The following is a 27,133-nucleotide window of genomic DNA, read 5'->3' as shown; positions in this document are numbered from 1 at the left end:
TTATTTCAGAATGGTTCTGGTTAAACAAAATAATCTCAGTTTTTTTTTTCTATCAGTCACATGTCCATGAAGTCACCAGGACTCAAGGATGCTTAATTCTTCAGCCAGTTAGTTACAAAATGTTTGTGAGAAACTCTTGTACTAGTCACACAGCACAAAGAAGTGCATGCCAAAAATGACTAAGATATACCCGTATCATGGTGTAGAAACAAAAAATAAATTATTCAGAATTTGTGTTTGAACCATCAGCTGATATTATTACAAATCAGATTAGTAATGGTTCTATTTTCCAATGCCTTAAAGCATGATTGATAGCTTTGCTATACCAGATTTTGTCCTGTTCCTGTTACCCACTTTCAGCAATGAAATCTGCAATTCTCAACTGTTACTGAAATTTCTGTTTTTCAGTGAGCAGCACAATAAAGCTATTGTGTGAACTAAAAAACCCTGAAAAGTATTGAAATAAGAAAACAAAATATCACGTTTACTGTATATCCCTCAACCTGCAGTTTAAAAGTTAATCCTGGCAACCCATTTGTAAACAAATCCACCTATTTAATATAACTGCTCTCTCATTTCACATTATGACATCATCCCTCATCTTTCTTATCTACTAAGTGCAGACCCTAAGCATGAAAATATTGTTCACTGCTATTCTAAAGGGTGCAGATATCTCAATACTATTCTAATTTGCAGCAATGCTCAATAGAATAATGCTGGATTTGCGTGCAAATCCAACTAGCCATGCAACTTTAATGGACTTCACACTTAAATTTAAATACAAAATGTTTCCATAATTTGTGATATAGTCCAGAATATTAGTTATAGTTGCCAACTTGAGTTATTTATAAAAATAGTAAAGGATATAAATACATAAATAAAAATTCTACACAATAATATCCTTGGTATAATATCTTGTGAGGAGGATGCTCCAGAAATTCAACCTGTGATCTGCAGATGCCTGAGGAGCCACGATGTCATCACAAGGGGTTGACAAAGGCTTGAAAAATGTTATGATTTAAATCTTGAGTTAAGTCTTGGGGGCCTGGGGCCATGCTCCCTGGCCACAAAAGGTATTTAAAGGAGGTCCATGGTGAAGAAAAGGTTGAGAACTGCTGATTTAGAATAAAATTGCTTGGATTTGTTCACAATTGAATACCAAGTATAAGTCCTATGGAGATGCCTAGGGAATGGACTTACTCTGTTAACAGGGAATGATTTGATTTTATTGGACCCGGGGAAGGATGCTGTGAAATGCAAATGCCACTACCTGCATATTAGATCCATGCCCCTCCTGACTAAGACCACCTGGGAGGTATCATGTGAGTGGGTCCAAATGATGGTCAATTCATCCTTGTCTGAGGATGTTTCTGGCTTCCTTTCAAGAAACGCTAGTGTGCCCCCTACTCAAGAAGCCACCACTGGACCCTATCATGCAGGACAATTTTCTCCCAGTCTCTCACTTTTCTAGGAAATATGGTTGAGGAGATAGTGATGTTGCAATTCCAGAGGACTTTGGAGGAAATGGACCATTTTCAGTCATGATTCACCCCCTGATACAGGACCCAAACAGCATTGGTTGCATGTATGGATGACCTCTAGCAGGAGCGGGGGTGGAGGTGATGCATTCATCCTTCCTCTCCTTCGCCTCTCAGTGGCTTTCAATACCACTGACTATGATATCCTTTTGGGCTAACTTAGGAAATTGAGGGTGGGTGGTACAGTTTTGTGCTAATTCACCTCCTTCCTCTGAGGCCAGTCCCAACTGATGTTATTAGGGAACAAGAGGTCCAGCTCGTGGCCCTTTCTTTGTGGCATACCTTAAGGGGCGATGCTCTCTCTGTTCCTTTTTAACATCTACATGAAACCAATGATTGAAATCATCTGTCGCCATGGGATGAGGTATCACCAACAAGCTGCTAATTGTTTCCTAGTATGATTTATAGTACCCTATGACTATTTCTAAGTGTTATACCTATGAATCTTGACATACGTATCTTGAAAGCATATGCACCAAAACAAATATCTTGTGTGTCCAATCACACTTGGCCAATAAACAATTAATTCTTTGCCATGCCATGCCATGCCATGCCATGCTATTCTATATCCCAGCTATGTATCTCCATCCCGGATGAAGTGAGTGATGCAGTGGATGCCCTGAATATCTTGCCTGCCCAATTGCATGGCACTTGAACCAAAGAAGTGAGAGACTTGTAAGCAAGCTCTTTTTTCTTGCCATGCTCTACTTTTCTATTTGGGGCAAATATTGTCTTCTGAGATTGAATAACTTATATTAGACAGAGAAGAGCAAGAAAGGAGAGATGCGTTTTGCTAGAGCTTCCATATCTAGGCTGCAGCAGGAAGAGGTGACTAAAAGGTCACAGCAAAGAAGAAACTTTGGGAGGGACTTCTTTGTGGCTAACCATCTTTGTCAAGAATTTTATATTTCAGTTATGGCAGCCCTAATTTATTCCTCCCATTCTGTTTTTTTTTTTTTTAAATCAGAATGGCCTTTGCTTCTGTATTCATACTGTAGGTAAGTGGCAGAGGGGGATAACAATCTGTTAGGAATATAGGATGTGATGATATTGTAACTAGGGTATTAAGTAGCTTACCAAGTCCATAGGTAAATCTGAAGGGCTGGAATATCTTTTACTTGGAAAAGGAGAACTTGAATCATATTTTTCTTCTGCTTGATCAAGCAAAACAGAGAAAAGTGCCTGCCTTCATATCATTTAAAGGACCAGATGATTAATGAGAGTGACAGTAGAAAAAAACAAATAAATCCTTTGCGAATGGTCTCCTAAATTTCTAAGCTCTAAAGAACTCCCAATCTTGATCATAAGTCAGTTCTCACCAAGATATAATTAGCAACATATGCAGTAAGTGTCACTGGTTTCCTTTCAGGTTACCAAGAGGGATGTGATAAAACCAAATTATTGATTTATTTCAGCAAATATTGCTAGAAGCCATGTCCAGCTTATTTGTTTTGGACTGATTGATATTCATGTATTCTTCTATCATATATTCATGTATATGACAAGCCAATTTGATCTAGTGGTTAAGGCACCAGGCTTGAAAGCGAGAAACAGTGAGTTCAAATTCTGCTTTAGCTATGAAGGCCAGCTGGGTGTTCTGACCCAGCTTTCACAAGCAGTGAGAAACCACTTACTCACGAGTAAAACAACCCTCTTTTTAAAACAGGGCAGGAACAGTCTTGATTCACATTGGATAGACAAAACCAAAAATAATTAATCACAAATGAGAGTCTTTTCCCCTTCTGAAACAGGGCAGGAACAGTCCCTGTTCACCCCGGCTGAAGCAAATTCACTCCGTATTATTTCTCAGCAGGGAGACTCAGTTGGCACCCCAAATACAGAGCAATTAGCCCCGACAAACCTGGTTCTGATTTGATTGATGTACACTGGAAAACAAATGGTTGTCTGTGGCAGCAGGCCACACCCAAACCCCTACTATTTATTTCCCAGCTGAGGAGGGGCTGGCTAGCGTCTACTTCTTCTTTTCCCTGAGAGCTGGCTTATTGCCTTCCATTGCTCTCTCCTCTCTTCTCTATGTATACACACATCTGGGATGGGCCCCATCTGTTTGTGATGACCCAGGACACGGTACAAAGATCACACAAACAGCTGGCAGTTCAAACCACCCCTTTATTGCTCAAAAGTTCCCCAAATGCTCCGTTTCTGGCAAGTCTTGAGCAGAATGATAACAAAATCCCACACAAACCTCAGGCAGCTTCTAGCTGCAATTAGTCCAGCCTAGAGCTGTTTGCACCAAGGCTGCTCAGCAATAAATCCAAAGGTATTTGGCAGATCAAGGGCAAATCAAGGACTTCAAGGGACAAAAGATCCAGGTAATTAGTCCAGAACGCCCACAGGAATGCAAGGACTCTTGGCCAGTTCAAACGTCGGCACGCACATTTCAGAAACTCAGCATTTATTCCTACAAATGCCCCTCCCCACAGCGTCTTCTTAAGTCTCATCCCCCCCGGTGTGCCTTGTGAAGATGGTCAGGGCACTCTCCTCGCACGTAGATAGCTCAGTCTGCGCTGATCACACCTCTTCTTCACTTGCCGGGCCCTTGGATCAGGAGGGGGTGCTCCTAGATCCTCACCTGAACTCTGTCCCTCATGTTCCTCCTGCCTGTTCTTCCCTGCCTTCAGGCCTTACTACTTCAGAAAAATCTTGTCTGGACTGACTCTGCCCTTTCCCAGTTTCCTCCAAGGCCAACAGAGCCACCCTCTCCATGTCTGGCATTTCTTGTTCCAGCTCATCTTCCCCCACAGATTCAGACTCTGACGGGGGGCAAGACATTGTTCCTCCCCCTCACTCAGCTCCGGCCCTGAAGACAGCTTCCTCTCCACCTGGGAGTGGACAGAAGGTCCCAGCTCTGCATCTGCCTCTGATTCTGCTTCCTCATCAGAGCGTTCCAAAGGCTCCAAAGCTGGCCCAGGCTCCCCCTCCTCGTCTGACTCTGCTGCTAGCTCTGCTGGCAGCCGATGGGCCACAATACCGAGTGATTTTGGGCCAGTCAGTCTCTCTTAGCCCAACTCAGCTCATGTTAGGGGGAAGGTGAATTGTAAAATATATTCGCTGCTTTGAATTATTTGTAAAAATAGTAAAAGCAGCATACAAATAAGTAAGTAAATAAATAAATAAAGTATATGGTAGATAGATATAGATACTATTATGTACATTACTTTACACATGATTAAAACAAAATGTTAGCATTGCAGTGTTTTCTGTAAATGGAAAGAGGGCTGGATATACTATAATGAGTAAATAATAAATAACATGAAATAGAATATTACTCAGCAGGTGAGTTTCTATTCAGGCCATCCTTTCTCTAGAATATTCCATTCCATTTCTGCTGAAATGGAGCTTTGTGCAAGAACCCTTCAGAGCCTCACTAAATACAACTGAAGCACCTCCTCATGTTGCTGAACATGTGTGTCCTTGCACAGCTGACATTTCTACAGGATAGGCACCAAAGCAAGACACCTTTGGATTATTTTGCACAGTTCTATTATACTAACTTCTAATTAAAAAAATCTGTGTATAAATCAATGGTAAGCTTTCAATAAACCATTTGACACTATCAAATGTAATTCCTATTAGTAGGAATCAATTTTTTTTTAAAAAAAAGTTGGCATTTTAAAAGCACCGTATACCACTGCATATCTTTATTTTGAGTTTTAAATGAGATGGGTTTGAAGCAGAGAGAAGCAGAGATTGTAAATAAGAAGTGCAGATTATTTTTTTTAAAGCAGCAAGGGTAATTACAGGGAATTATGTTAAAATGTAATTATAACTTCCATGACAAAATTATTTAAGAGACAAACATAGAAAGTAAGAAGATTCTGAGTGAAGGATTAAACCTCCTATAGTTGAACTCCATAGGGGGGGCTATTATAACACAGTAATGTGTCTATCTTTTGGATTTTTAATCCTTAACAACTGTGCTATGCAGACTCATCTACAGTTATCACATAGCTTACACATTAAAAATGTACATAGAAGTGTTGGTTATAAATATGAAGTCATAATCATAATAATCACTATTCCTCTAATATTCAGAAAGTATTTTTCCTTATTTAAAAAAATTGCCACATAATTTTAAGTTAAAATACTGTAGAATTTGATGCACAATGGATTTAATAAAATACATCCATAATTGTGCATTAAATTCCAAAATATTTTGATGTAAAACATCTACATTTCCCTTCATGTGAAATACATATTTGTTTTATCAAGAAAGAGATTGAAATCCAAGCTAAAGTAATAAAAATTGAAGAATTTTGATGGCATTTTGATCCATGTATTGTTCAATGATGTACAAATTAGATTTGCTCACTTACAAAGGTGGATCAGATTCCTCAATAATCATATTCTTTTCTGTCTATTTTTTTGTTCTGCTTTTTCTATGCATTGTTGTAATGATAAAAAAGCCTTACATATATTGTCAGTTGATTTCTATTCTGAGTTTTCAGAATCATATTTATGGATTTAGCACTCAGTTGCATCAGTTCTATAGTTAGCATGATGATAAGTTTGACATAAGTTCAACTGTCTCCCCACCCCCTGTCTTTCTGAGTCCCATTTCTAGAATTATTGAATAGTCCCAATCTCTGGCCTTGGTGACGATGGTCTACAAAAAGGTATTTTGTGGTAGAATAGGTAGAGCCTGAAATGCCTTTTAAATGAATACTTTCTAATCCACTCTTTCTTGAAAATGGATGAAATATTACTCCTGGTGTAGAATCGGGTACAGTAGAACCTCTGGTCACGAATGCTTCTGACCATGACCAAATCGGGTTCTGACCAAAAAATTCACATTTTTTTCCCCACAGCCAATTTCCCCTTCTCCGCCATTATTTTGTAAGCGCCAAATTTTCAAAATTAGGTTCGGGTCACCACCAAATCGGGTTGCGACCAAAGCTATGGAACGAATTATGGTCATGACCAGAGGTTCTATTGTAGTTTCATTCTAGACTTAAGTGTTTATTGGCAGGTCTTTCCTCCTTAATCTGGGTCCTTCAATTCCTGCACTGCAATAGTCTTCATGTTCTAAGAATAATATCTAATATACATTTTTGGCTTGAAATTGGACTATGCCCCATTTTGTCTTTCTTCTTTATTCCTTGTATACTCCTCCAGTGACTCTTGCTATCATGTAGAACTTTTGGAGATCCCTTGTCCCCTACTTTCCAAAAATTGACCTGATTATAGAGAAATTCTAGCTTTCTAATAATCTTGGAATCACAATCAAGGTTAACATATTTAAGAATTGTTCAAAAACACGTTACTTTATTATTTTACTCCGTTGCCAGCTTCGTCTGTTGTCAGAAGACTCTTGGAAAATTTCAAATGAAATTTTTAACCTACCTGTGACACATGCATGTGTGAGCAGGAATAGGACACTGTTACCCCAAACATTGTAATTCCTTGGGTTGGCCTTGTTATGTCAGTAATCATATTGCCTCATTATATTAATTCCTATTTTGAGCCTTCTCTTTCTGTTAGGTAATTGTAATTAGATAATGGTTGCACTGGAATATTAGGATTCTTCTGTTCTTAAGGTTGACTTGCTTTGTTTCCCTAAAATTTCAGTTCTATAATTAAACCACATTTTTTAAAAAATACAAAAGACAGCAGACAGCTTTATCTATAAAGATATGAAAGATACTTACAATGCGAACAAGCCAGGCTAATGTACATGTAGATGTAGAATAATGAGTGTTATAATGATAAGGTGGAGTTTGATCATTTTCCCATGTCTCATAGCGTTCTGCATAAAAGACAGCTCTCTTTGGGTTTAAAGCACCAATGGGCTGTAAAGAGAATAAATAAGAAAGCTTTATAAACCTGCATACCATTTTTCTTCCACATTCTTTAATATTCACAGTATATGACATTCAACAGCCAAAAACTGATAACTCATTCTGTTTTACTGTAATATGGTTGGACTGCCTGAGATGGAATAGGGATTTCATGTGAGAAGCCTGAATTACTAAACACGGTACTTCTTCTGTATGATACATCTACAAATGTCATGATCATCTCAAAGGAAAAAAAGCATGTGATGTGTAGCATCTTTTCAAACTAACATGTTTTATTAAAGACTATAGCTCACTTCATGGGTAGCTAAATTCATGAAGGATTTAAATTGGAATAAAAGATAGAGATAGGAGGTAGGGGAGGGAAGTAAGGCGGGGGAGGGAGAGGGGGGGAGAGAGAGAAAATAGGAAGATGGTAATTTTGCAGATACAAGTTACATGTGAGACACACAAGTATCTTTTCAACTCATACTTGTGTTTGCTGAGACTTTGCTCAACTGTGCTGGTTAAGTTTCCTTGTTTGAAAACACTTATTCTGAAATCTATAACAGGGTATCCTTGGAAGTTAAATTATCCTGTTGGTCCTTGTTTTATTATGTCAATTTTGTATCCATTAATTCTTTTGACCTATGTTTGTTCATTATTTGTCCTACATAAAATCCCCGGGTGTTTGGCAGACCGAATATCAAATACCACACTTGGAAGGGAACTTGGAGGTCTTTTATTTCTTCTTCCTGCCCAAGCAGGAAACTTTATATCATTCCAGACAAATGTTTATCCAATATCTTCTTTAAAACCTCCAATGTTGGATGCTTACAACTTCTGAAAGTAAGCCATTCCACTGATTGTTCTCATTGTCATGAAATTTCTCCTTAATTCTAGGTTGGATTTCTCTTTGATAAGTTTCCATCCATTACTTTTTTTCTTGCCCTCAGTGCTTTGGAGAATAGGTTGTCCTCTTTTTCTTTGTTACAGCTTTTCAAATATTGGAAAACTGCTATTAGGTCACCCCTAGTCCTTCTCTTATTAGACTAGACATATCAAATTGCTGCAACTGTTTATCATATGTTTCAGCCTCCAGCCCATAATCGTCTTTGTTGTTCTTCTCTGCACTCTTTCTAGTGTCTCAACAACTTTTTGTATCATGGTGACCAGAACTGGACACACAGGCTGGCTTCTATTAATCTTCCCGGGTTCTGTTAGGGTAACTGATCTGCAGTTTCCTGGAATCATTTATTTCCTTTTTTGAAGATGGAAACCACATCAGCTTTTTTTTCAGATAGATCGTGGTCCATACCATAATGGGGGAAGAGAATGTAAGGGCACCTCCAATTTTGTATGTGAAGTTGTTGGGCCTGTGGTAGCGCTAATGATGTAAATGTAAACATTTGAGTTTGTTAGAGGGTATGATTCTATGTTAGTATCACTTTTCAGTTGTTGCTTGTTACGTGTGAAAATCTTGTTGTATCTGTATTTTAGTATGGATCTGTCATCTAGTGCCTAAGAAAGTGAAGTGTCATTGTCTAGTATGGTTACTAAAGTATTCGTTTGAGTTGTGACAACTGATGGTATTTTTTAAAATTATACATATTTTACCTTGGGCCAGCCTCTCTCAGCCCAGCTCACCTCACAAAGTTGTTGTTGTGAGGAAAATAGACAGAGGAAGGAGTATTAAATAAGTTTACCATCTTCAGTTGTTTATAAAAATAGACAGGATATAAACAAAGATTATTTAGAAAGCAAAAATTGAACAGATCCTCCTCTTTTTTGGCCTATTTAGTATATTGAAAATGATTTTTTAAGTTTTCTTACACTAATTGGTTCCCTTAATATGCTGTGAATAGTGAACACTGATATACTATGAAAGCTTGTAGTAGCTTGTAGTAGTAGTACAATAAAAAAGTTGTAGTAGCACAATAAAGAAAACACAGAAAAATATGTCCTTTTTCATATTCTAGGAAATTCTAATAACATTATCAAACTCTTGCTGCTTTCATAGTTATCCACAATTTTATAAGAAAGAGAAACTTCTGATTTCCTATGGAAATTGATAATTTGCCTCAATTTATTGATTTATTTTATTTTAACTATCCTAGAATGACAAATTCATTTTTTCTCATATATCATGGAAACAGAGAACACATATTTGATGGAATTTCCATATATTAATATATATGTATATATGCACATTTGAAAAGACTTTAAATTTTCCATAAGATAAATCAAATAACTGTTGAACCAAATCACTTAACAACATTGTTCTTTAATTTCCACCCCATTGAACCCACCCACACCAGTTCTTTTATTCAATTATTACTTTAACCTAAATAATATAGAACCTGCTCCAAAATCAATTTACCCCATTCAGTCCAGTCATCCCCATCATTATTGCTCCTAAATCATATTAAATTCATAATCAATGGGGTCTCCAGTGCTGTTCCCTTTTGAATGGTGGATTTCATATTATGAGACAAGAAAACCAGATGGGCAGATCAGTGGCTGACATGATTTTCTCTTCTTTTTCTTCATCATTAAGCCATTTAAAAGTAATCCACTGAAAGAAATGAACTGAGCAATCTGCTCCACAGTGCAAATTTTAACTTCAAAAATGATGTCATTTTATTTCCTGTAAAAGGACATCACATGGAAAAATGACTGGCAGTGCCCCATAACTTGCACATTTTTATACTATTTATCTTCTAAATGAAATATTAGTGAGATAACTTCTCTCTACTCAAGAACATTTGAGATTTTAGCTAACACTATACAGCAGAGTGCTCAGGTTAGCTCAGTGCATTTTTTTGTATGGACTAACTATACTAATAAATAAAAAACTTTAAATTAAAAACATTTTAAAGAATCTAAACTACAATAGATTTTAGATATATATTTATTAGTTAACCCAAAAATATTAAAACAAATATGACAATAATCTTATGGGCATACAGTCACTGTTTTATTCCATAACCTAACAAATTATTCATGTTTATTTTAAATATATATTTAGAAAGACTCTAAATAAACAAAACTATTATAACTTTGAAGTAAACACAGTATAATACAACTTAAGTTATTATAATCAATAACTAATCAATATAATGCATTAATATATTGATTGTACATTCCAGATACTTATTGAATTAGTTCTAGGATGCTAATAAATGTTTAGTAAATATGAAACAAACTATATTTGTTTCAGATTCTTTAAACAAAACAAAACAAAAAACCTCCAAATGTATTTTACATGTTCTATCTTGCAGTTAGTTAATTTTAGTTTTAAGTTAATATACCAGGATTTTGGTTTCCCTAAACATTCTGATTGTTTAATACTTTGCTGTGTCAAGGATATGCTAATAGCTTTCTCATGTGTGCAAAATATTTTAGTAATCCCTTAGGATCAAGCTTATCTGATGCAGATTGCACTGCAAGACCTCACTAAACATTCTTGAAACAAAAGCATGACCTACTTCTTAATCTTTTCCAGGCATCTTCCAACTACTGGAAGAACAATAAAATAAATATTTACATTTTTCATTTTATTCAGGTTTCACAAGCTACCCAACCTTTGTAGTTTTCTTTCATTCACTATTTTGTTCAACAAAAGTAATCCTTGGAATATAAATTATATCTTTAGTATTAATTAATAGTTAAATCATTATTTCTTTACTGCTTTGCCTTCTTGATTATTCAACAAGATACAGCCTAGCCTTGAATTGATGTAATGGGATTTGGTAAATTTCATGCAGCAAAGGTTGATGCAACGTTTGATACAATTGGCAGTATAGCTGTTGAGGTTACAATAATAGGGCCTGAAAAAAAAACCTAACATTTTATTTTAAGTATGTTTGTGATCAGACTTGACAGGAAAGGAATGTTGTATAGTAATCACAGCAGGGATTGGAATTGGGAGTTTTACTTCAGTTGTTAATGGCACATAATCCTTCATTTTTCTTTCATGACCCCTAAAATAGAAGTAAGTATTTACTATGGGATGGTTTTGCCTGTTGCTTTTAATTACTGCTTTTATTGTGATGCATTTTCTTGGCATGACTATTTTTATACATTATTTGAAAACTGTTCTGGGAATTGTTTTCATGAAAAGCACAACACAATTGTTCCAAAACTAACAAAGACATTCAAATAAATGGAATGTTCAACTACAATATACTACTAGATTTTATAAAAAAGACTTCAACTATACACCAAATTACAAGGGAGTAAAACTAAATGAATTAAATGGAAATTATTTCTCCATAGGCATGTGGAGGAATATAGTGAAAGGTGTGAATCAGTGTCTTAATATCAGATGCCAACAGGATAGATTCTAGCATGATTTTAATATTCTTTACATAAGACATTACCCTCTTTTCATTTTATACAAAAAACCAAGAAATTCTAATTTCAGCAAGCTTTCAAATTATTTTACAACTGAATCCTGCTCCTGAATATTACTTTTTTGAAAACATACTGAGTTCTTTTAACTATTTATTAATTAAATCATTATGCTGCCCATCTCCCCTACCCAAAGACGGCTATAACTCTGCACATTAAATCAGTAAGTATAATGCACCGCTCCAAACGGCGGTGCTCCAAATGCGGCGGCAGCTCCAAACATGGAAGTGGCAGCTGCAAATGTGGCGGTGGTGCTCCAAATGGCGGCAGCGCTCCAAACACAGAAGCGGCAGCTCCCAACGCAGCGGTGGCATTGGCAGAAAGGAAAGCAACAGCGGCGGGTGCTGAAGGTCTCGGGTCTGCAGCAAAGGTGTTTGGCGGGAGTAGGGAGCTCTCTGTGCTCCGCCATGATCACCCGTTAGGAATGGCTGGTGGTGAGGCTGCCCGCGAGGCGCTCTAGACGAGGATGCAAGGAGGGGAATTAAGTCACCCCCGAAAAGACGGCCTAGCCGTTTATTTGGGGCTCAAGAAAATATAAGACCCGGCCTTATTTTATGAGAAACACGGTTTTGTCTTGAGGAATTCCAAGAGTGCCATTCCTAGATAATGTAGGTGCAAAATGGGGTAGTTAACTATTTATTCAATTTTGGAAAAAGCTCTAATTTGAGATTCTATATACTCTAATGTCAATTATGCTTATTAGCTGCCTATAAATAATTTTGTTATCATTATCATTATTTTGGCAGATTGAGGTGTTTGATGTGTTTGATATTGGTTAATATTTAGAAGAATTTCTCATTAGTGATGGAGCTACAAACTATAGTATTTTGCATGTTTGGAAATAATGAGGAAAAGGCCTATTTACACTTTAATGAGTAGAGGTGATACAGGATGCTAAACTTATATACTAATAACACCATATAATGCACTGTATAATTCTATATAAAAACATTTTAAACTATTTTTCTTAGAGGAAAACTAAAATAAAATAAAAATTGCAAAAATATTTCCTATTTGAAAACTTAGTGGTATTCTTACAGGAAGATCCAATCAAGTTGAAAATAAGCAGATCTCCCGATGGCTTGTTCATGCCGAGATAATCTATGGATCTATGACAGTCTCTTTCATTAGCTTTTCAACTTGTCAAACAATAAATGTAACCTCTGACCTTTTGTATGTCTTGAATATAACTTGAAATCTCAAATGTCTACTGATAAAACACCTTGACAAATACTTTGTCTTATTTTTCAAACTTACAATTAAATATATATAATGAAATATGAAGACAAATGCTGTGATTTTTAATAAAATTGGAAGAGTTGCTTATTTGTAGCATTTCTTGTTCAATTCAGCAACTAACAAAAGCAGAAATCAACCTTTATAATTGGTAATATAAAGCTGTATCTTTACAATGACACACAAAATTATCCTGATTTCTAAAACCAGACTTCCAAGAACTGTTCCTGGGGCTATTTTGAATAATTACAGAACTAATTATGTACTTTAAAAGTAACTTTGTAGGTCACTTCCTAGAAAAAGAGAAAGGAAATGCCTTATTTAAGGGCAAAAGAGCAGAAATAGAATATTTACGTATGGGGCAAAGATGGATGTGTACAACTTATTTGAATTAGAGACCAGGCTATATTTTAATCGGACCACATTTTTAATTGAGAATGTAATTATTAAATATTTCTTGCTTTTAGAATTATTTATTGATTTTGAACAATAAAAAATTCATTTAAAGTATACTCCTAAAACACTTCCCACCCTTTCGTTCAATCATGTCTATTTCCCAGATTCTGTCTGGAGAAGTCCTTGTAGTTTTCTTGGCAGTTTTCTTGGTTTTTCAGAAGTGGTTTGTCATTGCCTCCTTCAAAGGGATGAGAGTAAGAAAAGTGACTGGCCCAAAGTCACCTATCTGGCTTTGTGTCCAAGGTGGTACTAGAACTCACAATCTCTTGGTTTTAGCTAATGCCTTAAACTACTAAACGAAACTGGATATTTAAAACATACATATGTTAATTATACATTTTATAAAATGTTATACTCCATGCACTTTTTGAATAACTATACCTTTTGTTACATTGGAAATTAATTTTGAAAATAAGAGGATAAAAAAAATTGTGGAGTAGAAAAGTGGCCTTTCTGGGCTTGAGATATTGTAAAGTAAGCAATACAAGCAAAGGATCCACTTACTCAATTTAATACTTTACTATTGATGCTAAAGAAACTAATCTCTTAGCCTTTGCTAGACATTTTATTGCTATTACATAACTATTGTATATATGTATACACGTATATATGTACAATTATGGTACTTCAATATATTAGAAAAACCCATAAATGGGTTGAAGATATTAACAATTAGTCAAATGTTATGCATCCCTTTCCATAGAAGAAAAAAAGATGCAGATAATAACAACTTGCCTTGGGGAGCAGACAGTTGTGCTATAAACAGTTTCCTGTAATTACTATTACTTCTAAGATTTTTTAATTATATTTCACTTAAGGATCAAACAGGTGGCTGAGAAGTGAAGTATATTTCACTTATATCTTATACATAATTGTGTAAGACTAGCTGAATTGTTAATATAAAGTAATATCTAATCCAAAAATCCCTTCTATGAATACAAAAAGTATTTCTTGGCAGCATTTTAAATTAAATATAATTCCTACAGTTATTTGGAGACTCCTCTATGGGCACTAGTTTTTCTTTTTTAATCACATAAGTGATTAATGCCACAAATCATATTCAATACAAGGAAGTCAGAAATCTTGCTGATCAGAAAATAGTGCTATAAATGCAAAGGAAGATAATAAAGATCCATCCAATTATCATGACTTTATCTGAGAGAACCATCTAGGAGTAAGTATTGAGCCCTCAGTTTTGATAATTTGTGGTTTTATATACCAAAAAAGCTAAGTGTATATTTTATGAAGAATTTTGTACTTGTGTTATATATAGATATATCTAAAATAAAGTAAAACTTTATTTAAAAAGTGAGGGGGATAAAAATTGGAGTTAGAAAAGAAGGGAAAAAATGAAGGGGAAAAGAAGTGTTAAAAAACAGAACCAGGAAATAAATAAATATGGAAATCATACAAAAATGAAAAGAAATTGTTTATTTAAAAGACAGAGAGATAATAGTTGACTAAGAATTAAGAAAGAGGATACTGCAAGGTGCTAAGGTGTAGCATAAATAAATTAGAAGTATTAAACTATTTAGCAAGTAGGGAAATATAGATGATTAAATATAAGATTGGAACTGATATTTTTTTGTCATTGGAATATTGGTTTATTGGCAAACTAAACATAGAGATAAATGGAACTACTGTGATAAAAGAGAAATTATGATAAACTTATTATTTAAGTCTGATGAAGTTATGAATATAATTGAAATGAATTATGAAGATTGTTATAATGAGATTATAAGTGGGGGGAAATGGAAGAATATGAATAAAGAGAAATTATAATAAGTTTAATAACTATGATTAATGATTTTATAGAATATAGCTAAAATGAAATATGAGAATTGTAATGAAATTAATATCAGTTCTTCATGATGATTTCAATAGATTATTATTATTTTGTTATATTATAACTGTTTGATGTAATCGAAGGGGAAAACACCGTGCAGAATCTGCTATAAAAGGTGTATTTGTTAGGTAGTTGTTAGAAGAGTACTGTTATAAATATTTGAAGGGATAATTAAGTTAAATGATTATTGGGATTTAAAAGGGAACTCATTAGATGATATATAAGTGATAAGGGTGCCACACTTTAATTGGTATTTGTAGGGGAAATTTTTCTTTTAAAGTGTTTGAATTAAGATAGAATTACTTGAAATGATGAAATGAGAATATGCGATGAAGTTGTAATTATGACAGAAAGAAGTATAAGTATAATGAATATGATGATATGAGAATTAGTTAAAGCTAAAAGGAATAAGTTAAAAATGAATGAAAAATTTATAAATAAGCTTGAGGAAAATATTTGTGAAAAAATAATAGAAAATATGTAAAGTAGAGGTTGATATGAATTAAATGTGAAAGATGAATATGTAAACCAAATTATGTCTGTACGGAGATGTGAAAACCTGGAGTCATGCTGTTCACTAAAAAGAGATGTTTCTTAAAAAATGTGGAAAATTGAAATAAAACTTTTACAAAAAAATAAAAAAAAATAAAGTAAAACTTTAGTTAAGCAGCTGCCAGTCAGAATAGACAGGACTAATGAGCTACATGTAGGATAGACTTATATATTTTCTTAATAAAGTAAAATAGAAAATAAAACAATGCAGCAATAAAAGTTTATTTTCTGTTTGGTGTATCCCATCCCGCTGTTTGTGCAAGTTGAGCTGCACGTTCATGCTGCCCCACTACTCATGCCACCCAGTTCCCCTTTCCCCCTGCTGGACCGCCAAGCCACAAAGTTTGGGAACCGCTGACTTATAAAATACATCCCAAATCCAGAGCCCATGACTGTTGTGGGAGTGAAATTTGGCAAATTTCCTGGCCCTGGTTTTGGTTGCTGGAAATCAGACAGACCAGTATATTTAGGACTCTGGAATTGAATAGTCCAGTCCCACCGTAAGTTGGTTAAGCAGGCAAGAAGTTGCAAGTTGTTCTTGCTCGTTTTGTTTACCATTGGTCATTCTGTTTCTCTTTGTAGATTAGGAAATATTTCTGAAACAATGACTCAATGAATCACAGATTATCTGGTATAATTGAAATTGCTAGGATGCATGTTTTCTTTCACAGAATAGAAATAAACTTCATCACTTCAATAAACATACAACTGAAACATACCTTTGATAGATCTCTGAAGTTTCCTGGCAAGGTTAGATCTAACTCCTCCGATTCATAATTTGTTAGTACCCATGGAAACACAGGATACTGATTGAGATCATTGTAAGTACGCCCTGATAAAATAATATCAAAATTATGGATGTTTGTTTAAACTAACAACTTTATCAAACCAGCAATCAAAACGTAATTGTCCTTATGTCATTATCAAACATATTATATTTCATCTGGAACTAAACAACTACAACATATCAAATTATAACTACTGACAACATAATATATGTTGGTATTCAAATCTTTCTCCCTTGTCTCAAAAAAGTAGCAGATTCAATCCCAAATATCTATTATTTGTGAGTTCTGCTATAAAAAGCCTAAACAAGTAGTATATTGGGATTAGACATTAAAAGACGATGATGATAAGCTTAACTAATAATGAAAGAATTTGTATGTTCATAACCTATGTGCAGAATAAGCATATAAATCATGGTGGCATCTACCTATGATTCTATTTTTCATTTAATATGCATCAAACGTATTATGCTTGATCATATACAAAAAGCTGAAATGTGAATTCTAGGCATGTGTCTTTATCAGGATGAATTAATTCTTTCCTGACAGGTTCATTAACTGTACTCTTCCCCACTTATACTTTTTGCATTCAATGAAATACCATATATGAAATGCCTAAATATTTTTAAAAGTGTTATTTACAAAATGTTATATTTACCCAATTAACAAAACAATCTTTACATTTAAAAAAGAACTTTAAAAAATACAAACTTAGACAAGCAAAAATCTATCTTATATTGTATAATTGTCACTTATCTACTAATAAATACACATAAATAAATAAAATAAATGAATGAATGAATGAATAAATAAATAAATAAAGTATAAAATATATAAAACATCACAAAATCTCTGCCATGGTAGCATATATTTCCGCAGCCTTTGATTAGTGGATAATATTGTATTTTCCAAAACAGATAGATCACACTTTTTATCTATGAAGTGCCCAGTTTCTTAAGAAGACATCATTATATATAATCTTTTTCTAACTTAAGAACATCTCATAACTTTAATTAGAGTTCAAAGCAGGTGATTATAGAACTATTTTAGAAGGCTTGACCCAATGCATGTTGATTTAACTACCAATGGTGATTGCCACTGGAAGGAACAGTGTGATTTGCAGAGATTACTTCTCACATTCCTTTGTGCGCCTGCTTGAATATTTACACCTCTGCTTATAAAAGGGACCTACTTATCCCCAGGAGAAATCTTACATTTCCACTTATACTTAGCAGCACAATGGTAGTTAGGAGGCTAAAAAGGCTGAGGCCTATTTTATTTGTTACATTGTCCCTGATAACTTAAGCACAAAGATTTCTGCTGCTCTCTGTTTCATAATGAACTACAGAAATACACACTTTTACAATATTGACATATAATTTACTTATACTGAAGAAGCAAATTTTTCAGTTAAATTTACAAAGTTAAAATTAAAGCCTGAATATTAAATGTTGCAAACCTATAACACTAAATGACTTGAACAATAAAACCTAAGACACAGAGAAAAAAAATGAAATTTCAGAAATGTTTCTTCATTAAAGTAACTTTAATTAAACCATCCAATTTAATGTTTTTATATGGCACTTTAGTTTTGAAGGAAAGTGATATAGAGACAGCTGACAAAGAAATTATAACTGCAATTCCTTGGTGAAAATGTTAATGACAGCAAAATATTGTTTAATTAGATGATTGCAGCATCTGGATTAACACTCTTTAAAAGCGATGTTCCTGTGCTTGTCTGCTTCTTCACACTTTACAGACATTTTGTCATCTCTAGGTCATTAGGAAAGAATTTTTAATGGTTTTTCTAGAAGCAAGCAGTTCAGGTTACATTTAATTAGATGACAATAATAAGCCCAACACATGCAGTACCTAAATATATACATAATTAACCAGTGAGGGCTTGTACATTACAGAGTAAAAATGTTGAAAATGCTAAAAAGGAGGGGAGGCGGGAACAAGGGGAGAAATGAGTCTGAATTCATTACCTGAACATGTCAGTTTTAGACTAAAATGTAAAGATACTTTCCATACTAAATAAGGATGGAATATTCCTCATCCTTTTTATACAATAAGCCTCTTTTGTTTATTAAAAGCTTTCTCATCTTATATGTTCTACCTAAGCAATAATGTTCATCTTTTCTAAGGACTATATCTAACAAAGTGTTTAGATTGCTTTTCTGTCTTCAGTATTTTCGTTTATAATATACTAGGTATATTGATTTTAAACTTAACATTAAATGCATTTTGGTATGTAATATAATAAGTCTGCTTATTACAAATAGATTCAAATATTCCAGTTACCAATACTGTAATAGACAATTTACTTCAAATATTATGCTCTTCTTTATTGTTCCTAAGTTCAGAAAAATAATAAGTTGTGAATGCTTATTGTTTGAAAAGCAGAGTTTCTGTTCTATATATTTTACTGTTCAGTGAGAAAAATAAAATAGAGATCTTTCCTTCTGCACTACATAAATCAAAGAGTCTCTGGGAACTAAACGTAGTATAATATAATCCAGTCAGGAAGTCTTAAGTCTACAAAATAAAGACAAAAACCAGGCAGAGAGAGTATAAAACTTAGCATGATTGATACGTAACAGAGTGCTATGTTTACCTTTGGGAAAAACACACACAGAATTGTAAACATGATGAAATATGTTCAGTGCAAGGAGGATAGGAAAGAAGCAAAAACTTCAGAAACAAAATTCAATGAAAATGCAATTGTTTGTCAAAATGAGATTCAGCAGTGTAACAGAGCTCTAAGTTTCATATCTAGTTTTGGAAATGAAGAGAATTTTACATTAGCAAACCTTCTTAGATTAATAATTATAATTTTATTATATAATAGAACATTGAAACATTTTGATTTGTGCCTTATTAAAAAGCACAGATAAAATAACATCTGAGGAATAGTTGCGAAAAGGAAAAATATTTTAAAATAGTTTCAGAGATTTTGAATATGACATTTCAGCAAGAAATTCTATTTATTCTAAAAATGAAAAAGAGATATGAGAAACACGATCACTGTGGAAGAACTCATAACATTATTAAACAACACATAAATATAAAATAGTTTCATAATTAATATTTTACAGTATATATACATTCATTATTTCTACTCTATATTGTCTATTTATTAGAAGTTATTTTGCAATGAAAAAGTATTCATCAATAATTTCTATTCAGCAAACTTAAAGTAGATTTTCCCTAACTTACTACTCTTCGATATAAAGATTTAGGGTTTTTTTGGGGGGGACGGGGACAGGTCAAGAATGCTGGAATCACAGGGGTATGTGAGAAATGCCCTGTAGGTCAGGGTCGTATGTGGAAGGGTGCCATTGGTTGTGAAAGGTGCCTGGGTATGAAGAAAGGGTGCCATGCAGATCAGAGGTGGCACTTGGGAGGTTGTATGAATTGGGAAGGATGAGAAGGGGTTTCTTTCTCCCTCCCTTTCTTTCTCATCATGACTGATTTACGGTTTTTAATTTTTAATTTTAGGCTAATTCTGATCACACATAGTCCGTAGTACTTAAGATATGCTGTAATTTAATGATAACACCACTGAAGTGCCATCTGAACTAAGCAGAATACTGTTATTTTACTATCTTGCTGTTACTGCTAAGAATTGCAACACAGCAAAATATGTTTTTTCCATAATTAGTTCTAGTCTTACATTAACAATGGTTTGCTGACTCTAACAAAGCTTCAGACCATGCTGTCAGTATAGTAAATGGTAGAAAGAAAGAAAAAAAAAAACTACCAGCACGAAAACCAAATATAGAGTGACAAATTATTTTCCCCCAATATAAAATATTATATACTTTTTTCAGAACGAATCATAAAGCTGTATTTACATCACAGAGGAATATTGTACTCCATCCATTCATAGTACTAAAAACTTTGACAAATTGAATCATGTTATAAAGAATAAAGAAACAGAAGACTCACCAGCTATAGTATTGAGAAACATCAGGTATTCAAAATTTGAAATCTCCCTTCTCTGCCACCGCTGAGTCATATTGGAAGATTTATAAAGTTGACGAGGAGTAGCCAGAGAAATTCGTCTAGAAATTATAATTAAAAGTGGTAGATTTGCTTCTCTACTGACAATTATTTGTGTTTTCAATCTCAAAATAAACTATCCTTTGTTGAAAAGTAACATTTTTATGGAAAGAAACATTATTACGAACAAATTATCAAAGTCAATTAAAATTAAGAACATAGCCATGCAAAATTAAGAACATAGCTATAAATATAAAAATCACATTTATGAAATTAAATAACAGATTATCTACCCACTACAGGGTAATACATTTAAAACCTTTTAATTCATGAACAAAGTTGTACAGAATTTTGTTCTGAGATTGCAATCAAGTAAAATCAAAACTGATTTGATAATAAGCTTAACCTATCTTTCCTTGTCATCTTCATTGCTATCCAAGGATATGAAGGTTGGATACTATAATGTTCTGACTTTGGCTATCATATTAATGTTAATAGAAATGGTCTAGTCATATGAATAGTAGTCAGTTCAGATCTTCCACTTACTGAAGCAGAATATTTAAACACTTTACCCATTTTACAATATAAATTTTCATGATTTTGACAGAATAAATCATGAAAATCAGAAATAAAAGTCAGTATAATTAAATAATATTGTACATGATTATGCATATGAAATGAGGTGAAACTGGATAGGCAGCAGTAGGACAACCCTGCAAATGATAGTGTCGCTTCCTATTTGGACTTGCAATGAGCTATATATAGATCTGCCCACTGGGAAGTTACAGCTGTCCAGAATGCAGCAACTTTAGTAGTTATGGATATTGTCCTAGTTTACCCATGTAATATATTTACTTCAAGACCTGCTCTCAGAGCTTTTGGGTGCCATTCAAGGTCATTTTAAAAGCTCTTTAAAGCTCTTTGGCTAGCTACATTGTAGATTCTACAGAACCATTTGCTTCCAATAGTTTCTGCCCTTGATGAACCATGGACTTTGGGGGGGTGTCTCTTAATCTGTTCGTGGAAGTAGACCTTCTTGACTGCTATCCTCTTTTCCTGGATAACACAACCACCTAGAACAGGGGTGTCAAACTCAAGGCCCGAGGGCCAGATCCGGCCCGTGGGTGATTAGATCTGGCCCGCAGGGAAACGGCGAAAGACTGGCCTGCAGTGCCTCTCCCAGCAAAAACAGAACTCGGGTGGGCTGCACACAGCCCTCTTGAGCTCTGTTTTCATTGGCAGAGGGTTACTTACAGGAGGCCGTTGCAGCCGAAAACAGAGCGCAGGAGCCTGTTTTCTCTGGCAGAGGACTTGGGCCACCACAGGCACCCCTGACACGAGTGATGTCAAGCTGACCACATCCACTCTGGCCCTCCGAGGTAAAATACAATCCTGATGCGGCCTTCAATGAAATCGAGTTTGACACCCCTGACCTAGAACTTCAACTTGGCACAACTTTTCTGAAATTTGAAAAATTTATAAAAACTTGATTTTTATATCCAATGTTAAGTAGAGACAAATTCCCTCTGTGTAAGCATACTGATTACATACATGTTTATGGTTCCTTAACACACAATATTTCATTATTAAATTATTAATGTTAAGGTTACTTATTTATTTATATTGCATTTTTATTATTTTAATCCTGTGTAGGTACAGTTGGATTATAAGCCACACAGAATTGGTCAAGAGCTTAAGTTAAGCTAAATAAATAATGAATAAATAAACACATGTATTATTCTCCAGAGACAATACTATAAATTAACCTCCCCTGTTTTTAATACACCTTCTCTGTTCCTAATTTTTATTATTTTAGCTTTTGTATCTCTTATTTCTTCTTCAACTTTTCAATAACTTATAATTTTTGTATTCAACCATCCATCTGTTTTTTGCTTTCTTTCCTTCGTAGTTCCTCCACCTTTTAACTTTTTTACTTGAGCTTAATCAAAGCATTATTCTACATCCAAAGGTTATATGGATAATAACAGTGACTAATAGTTGTTAAGCTTTTTTAGGATAACTCCCAATAAGGACAATGAAGTTTGAATAAGGAATGTTAATATGACACTTTTCTCTCTCGATTTCTACAGAAAGGTTAGTAGAATATTATAAAGATTTGTAAAGTATCTATCAGACATTACATCTTGAAAAAGATGACTGACATTGAGAATGACTTTCCTATTCATTTTACATCATATTATTTTTAATTACCTGGACAACTAAAACAAAATAAAGAGTTAAAAAGTCTCTTAATTAGTTAGAAGATGGATTTTTCATTCATCAGCATGCACAGCTGGCATGAATAATTTGCTAGGAAATACTAAAATGGGCAAATAAGGGAAATGTTAAACAATAACTATTGTTTTGTGATTTTCATAAGTGCCTAATCCCTTTTAGACACACTATGCTACAAGTAACAATTCACAACAGGTATATTTTATTCAATTAAAATTTTTTTTATGGCTTCCTATCATAGAGAACAACTTTAGGTTACTCAATTAATAATACATAACATAAATACTGTAATACCCCCAAAAATTAAGAACCAGGTACTTAGGTCATCCTCTTAAGATATCCCAACAGTAATCCACAGTCTTACATCACTCTACCCCAAAGCATGGCCAGACATCTGGGTTTTGATGGCCTTCCAGAAGCCTAAAAAGCTAGAATATCAGGGGAAGCATATTCCACAAGGAAGGGGCAGCCATAGAAAAGGCATGGTTCTTGGATCCCATTGGATGGCAGCATTTTAGGGAAGAGAACTGGACTGTGTTTGGATCTAGTGGGATAGATAAATAATCTCAGGGAGAGGTGGTCCTGTATATAGTCTAGTCTCATGCTATGTAGAACTCTAAAAGCACCTTGTTATGGGAAGATGTGACAAAAAATTGCAGTTTTATTCATACATCCTCAATACCAACTCTTTACTTTCATTTATTGTATGCTATTCCCATGGCACAGGGGTTGGCTTGTTTTTTAGTAATGGAGGCAAAACCATGCATGAGAAAATGTTCTTCAATTCACATTTATTTTAATGTGAAATGTCTCTATTTATATATGGATTTATTGCAAAGCAGTATTTCTCAACCAATATATTGACTAATTTGTTTGGAACCCATTTGCCAATTAATTCTATATCTAGTTCCTTCTGTATTACAGAAAATGTAAGAATTTTATACCACTTATACATTGATTATTAATGTATTAGTGAACTAACTGTTAACAACTGATATTCTATAACTGGATAAATGTATATTTTACATTTAAATTTCTTTTAAATTTGTTACAATGCCACTGAAAGTATATTTAGATAGTATGCACTTTAAACCTTCAAAAATTTATCGAAGTATCTTCATAAAATATATATACATAGTATGTACATCAAAAGAAGAGAAAAAACATTAATCTTGAGGTGATGCAGTAATGATCTAAAATATTACATTATATGAAATGCATTGGACATGGGAAGTATATTTGCCTGCAACTATTAACACAATGGGAGCTTTCATAGGAAAGGCACTGATAAAGAATTACAGTCAGTCAGATAAACTAGCAATTTAGAAATAGCCTTACACACAATCCATTGTAGAAATGCAATTGAACTGGTTACTATAGTATAGAATAGATAATTGAAATCAGATTTGGATGAGAAACAAGGTGAAAACCAAGGTTTCTAAGGCAAAGATGACAATTATGCCAACAATCAACAATTGGTCAACTTTTTTGCTATCAAACTGGGGGAGGGGGGGTGTTTGAAATGTGGAATTCACTATTGTGAATTCAGGAAGGAATTGCATCCTCATATAATAGAGCACATACAACTTTAATATAGCTTCAGTGTCTGAAAGACTTTTGCCAAATTTGAGCCTAATAGCTACGGATAGAGATTTGTAGCTGAATCTTAACCCAGAATGTCTCAAAGTTAACTCTGCACAAACAGAATTTCAGGTGGTATATCTGCCTGAGTTGATGTAATGTGATACTACCCACTAGGCCAGATGTGCAGTCAGTCACAGTGATGGATTGAAGAACATCCCAAAGATCCTCAAGAACAGGTTAAGAACTATTCAGTGGACACCATCTCTTTCTTTTCAGGATTGAGCTTCAATTGATTGACCCTCATTGAAATTATTACCCTCCTCAAATTTTAAATTAAATTAAAGATAAAAATGAGAAATAATGCTAGATATCACCTGAACACTGAAGACAGTTCAGCCCAAATCTAGAAATAAGTTCCACAGTAAGCATACAATATAATTGTTAAAGAGCATAGGGAATAAATACAAACACTGACAAACTTCATGGAACAACTGCATTGCTAATGTTTTCTTTGAATGGGGAAAAAAAATACCTCTTTGACAGTTAGCCTCATCATCAGATTATGAGTATTTGTAGATTCAATGTTTGGAGATCTTAAAGTTGTGTGAGGGAACAGAGCTTTTGAGGAAGGAGAATAGGAAAAGAGAAGGGAGACAGCAAACTGAATGTCAAAAGAAACTGCTTCTGGACTTCAAAGAGGCCTAGTTGTGACATTGCTTACATCCCTAGCAGGGAACTGAGATGTTCCATCAAAGAATAATACCAGGTGGAAAGAAAGGGAGCTGTCCAAAAAAAAAGAGGGCTGCCTATACTATTTCAGCCGAAGCTGATATTCCAGACTTCTCTTTTGAGGGGGGGGGGGGAGTAAAAGGACATAAACTGCTACCTCTAAGTTGACTTATCTTTTTAATTGGACATTTTGATTTAATTTAATAATTCGACAGACTAAAGCTTCAGAGGAGATTGCATTCGTTTTGAATATATTTGTGTTACCCTGTCCCTGAGAGCTTAACAGAGGCAAATATGAATAAATTGAATAAATAAATAAAACTCCCTACTCTTTTGATGTGTCCAGCATTTATAACTGCTTGTTTGGCTTCCACTTTTTTGTATAAACTATTAGAATGTTTTTTAAAAACTTCATCAACTTTTGCACACCAAGCTATCATTATCAGTGGAATCCAAATTATATTAATGTTTAAAAAGAAATTATTACATTTCATTCAAAAGAACTATATCACAAAAATATTTAATTATATGCAACTTGACAGCTATTGTGTGGTAAGCAGGATTGTTTTGTTCATAACCTAGTAATAGATTAACCTACTTTTTTCTAGGTATAACTTGCTGTTCTTTAAGGGAGTAACTCAATAGATTCATAGAAATATTATGATGTCAGAATCAAATAAATGATGTATTTATGTTCAGGTAATATTAGAAGGACACACCACTGTGGTATTTTTCTAAATCTGCCCAGCTTTGATCAGGACTATTTTTTGAATATACTAACTTAAAGGTATGCATGGAACAATATCTTTATTAATTAAAAAGTGAAAAGAGAATATATGCATCTCTGGGTTTAACTGTGAAGTCATTGATGCTGTCTGAATTTGCTTGTTTGCAAGCATTTCATTACCCAACTAGATAACATCATGATAAGAAAAGCACTAATGGGTTTGGAGGAAAACATGAAAACACTAATGAGACAAAATCATATCTTATGAAGCACGGCCTTCAGAGAATCTTCCAGTAGATTCTATCACTAAAACATTTTTTCTGGGAGGAAAATTATTATATAATTATTTATATAATTCATTCTGTATCTGTTAATGTATGATTCATATAACTGCTGTAGAAGGAACACAACTTTATTATTGATCTTTGCTTAGGAATGTTCTAAATAAACTAAAAAAGGAAACCAAATATGAATAAGGCCCTGTTCCAGGGAAAAATAATGTCTAATAAGGGATTCTCTTCTGCCTCTCTACCAATTTGTTGGCAGAATCTTTCTGAGGCCCGGAAATCTCATTTTCAAAAAGTCCAAAACAGTGATATTGGAAATAGGCTGGAGGAGCATTATGAGAGATGTTAAGATCCTAAAAATCATAATACTTCCTCCCCAGCATTCCTCAATTTAATTAGTTAGATTATAAATTGCTGAGTCTTTTAGGGTATCTGTAAATAACTATAAACAAATAAACATTCCTACTTAATACTCACAGTGAAAAAGTTGGAAAAAGGAAGCTATCTGAGGGTGAAATTAAATCATTTTAAACTAATATAAAGATAATATACATAAGACTTAATTGCACTTTTATGTACTGCTATCACATTGTACTACTCGTGTATTTCCAAACAGAAAATCAAATACTGAATACCTTGCTTGTGGTAAGCCATAGCTGGTTCCCACTCCAACACGAGGTAAGCTGTATACAACTTTTTTCACTGTTGCTTGATCAGGAAAATTAAACATTACAGAAGCTGCAGTATAAAGAGAGTTGAAGGGTTAAAGAATTGCTGATATAAAAAAGGTTTTATATGTGATCAAATATGTCATTAAAAGCAAACAAAAAAGCTAACAATATAATTTGAGATATAATCCAATTACATTTTTATTCTAATTAAGATGCAAGAGATTTTCATATTTTGTGCATAAAGACATATATAGTTATCTTAAAAGTTCTCTAG

At 34.0% G+C, this 27,133-nt stretch overlaps 1 protein-coding gene across 8 annotated transcripts in view; it reads right to left on the bottom strand.

Moving 5' to 3' along the window:
• The window catches only part of NBEA (neurobeachin), a 355,903-nt gene that overhangs the window by 54,421 nt on the left and 274,349 nt on the right, over positions 1 to 27,133 (bottom strand). For all 8 annotated transcript variants that reach the window (XM_087966360.1, XM_087966362.1, XM_087966361.1 and 5 more), the window contains 4 exons: positions 26,824 to 26,926; positions 20,573 to 20,688; positions 16,556 to 16,668; positions 7,208 to 7,348 (listed from right to left, as the gene is read on the bottom strand). In XM_087966360.1, coding sequence (XP_087822486.1) covers positions 7,208 to 7,348; positions 16,556 to 16,668; positions 20,573 to 20,688; positions 26,824 to 26,926 — 473 coding nt within the window. The remainder of the gene's footprint in view (positions 1 to 7,207; positions 7,349 to 16,555; positions 16,669 to 20,572; positions 20,689 to 26,823; positions 26,927 to 27,133) is intronic.

This window comes from Notechis scutatus, chromosome 5, assembly GCF_049901735.1.
Source record: "Notechis scutatus isolate UNSWTSFEM ecotype Mainland chromosome 5, rNotScu1.2, whole genome shotgun sequence".
In the NCBI taxonomy this organism is placed as follows: Eukaryota; Metazoa; Chordata; class Lepidosauria; order Squamata; family Elapidae; genus Notechis; species Notechis scutatus.
Note: the sequence above shows the minus strand (reverse complement) of the source record. Positions and strands in the feature narration are given on the sequence as shown.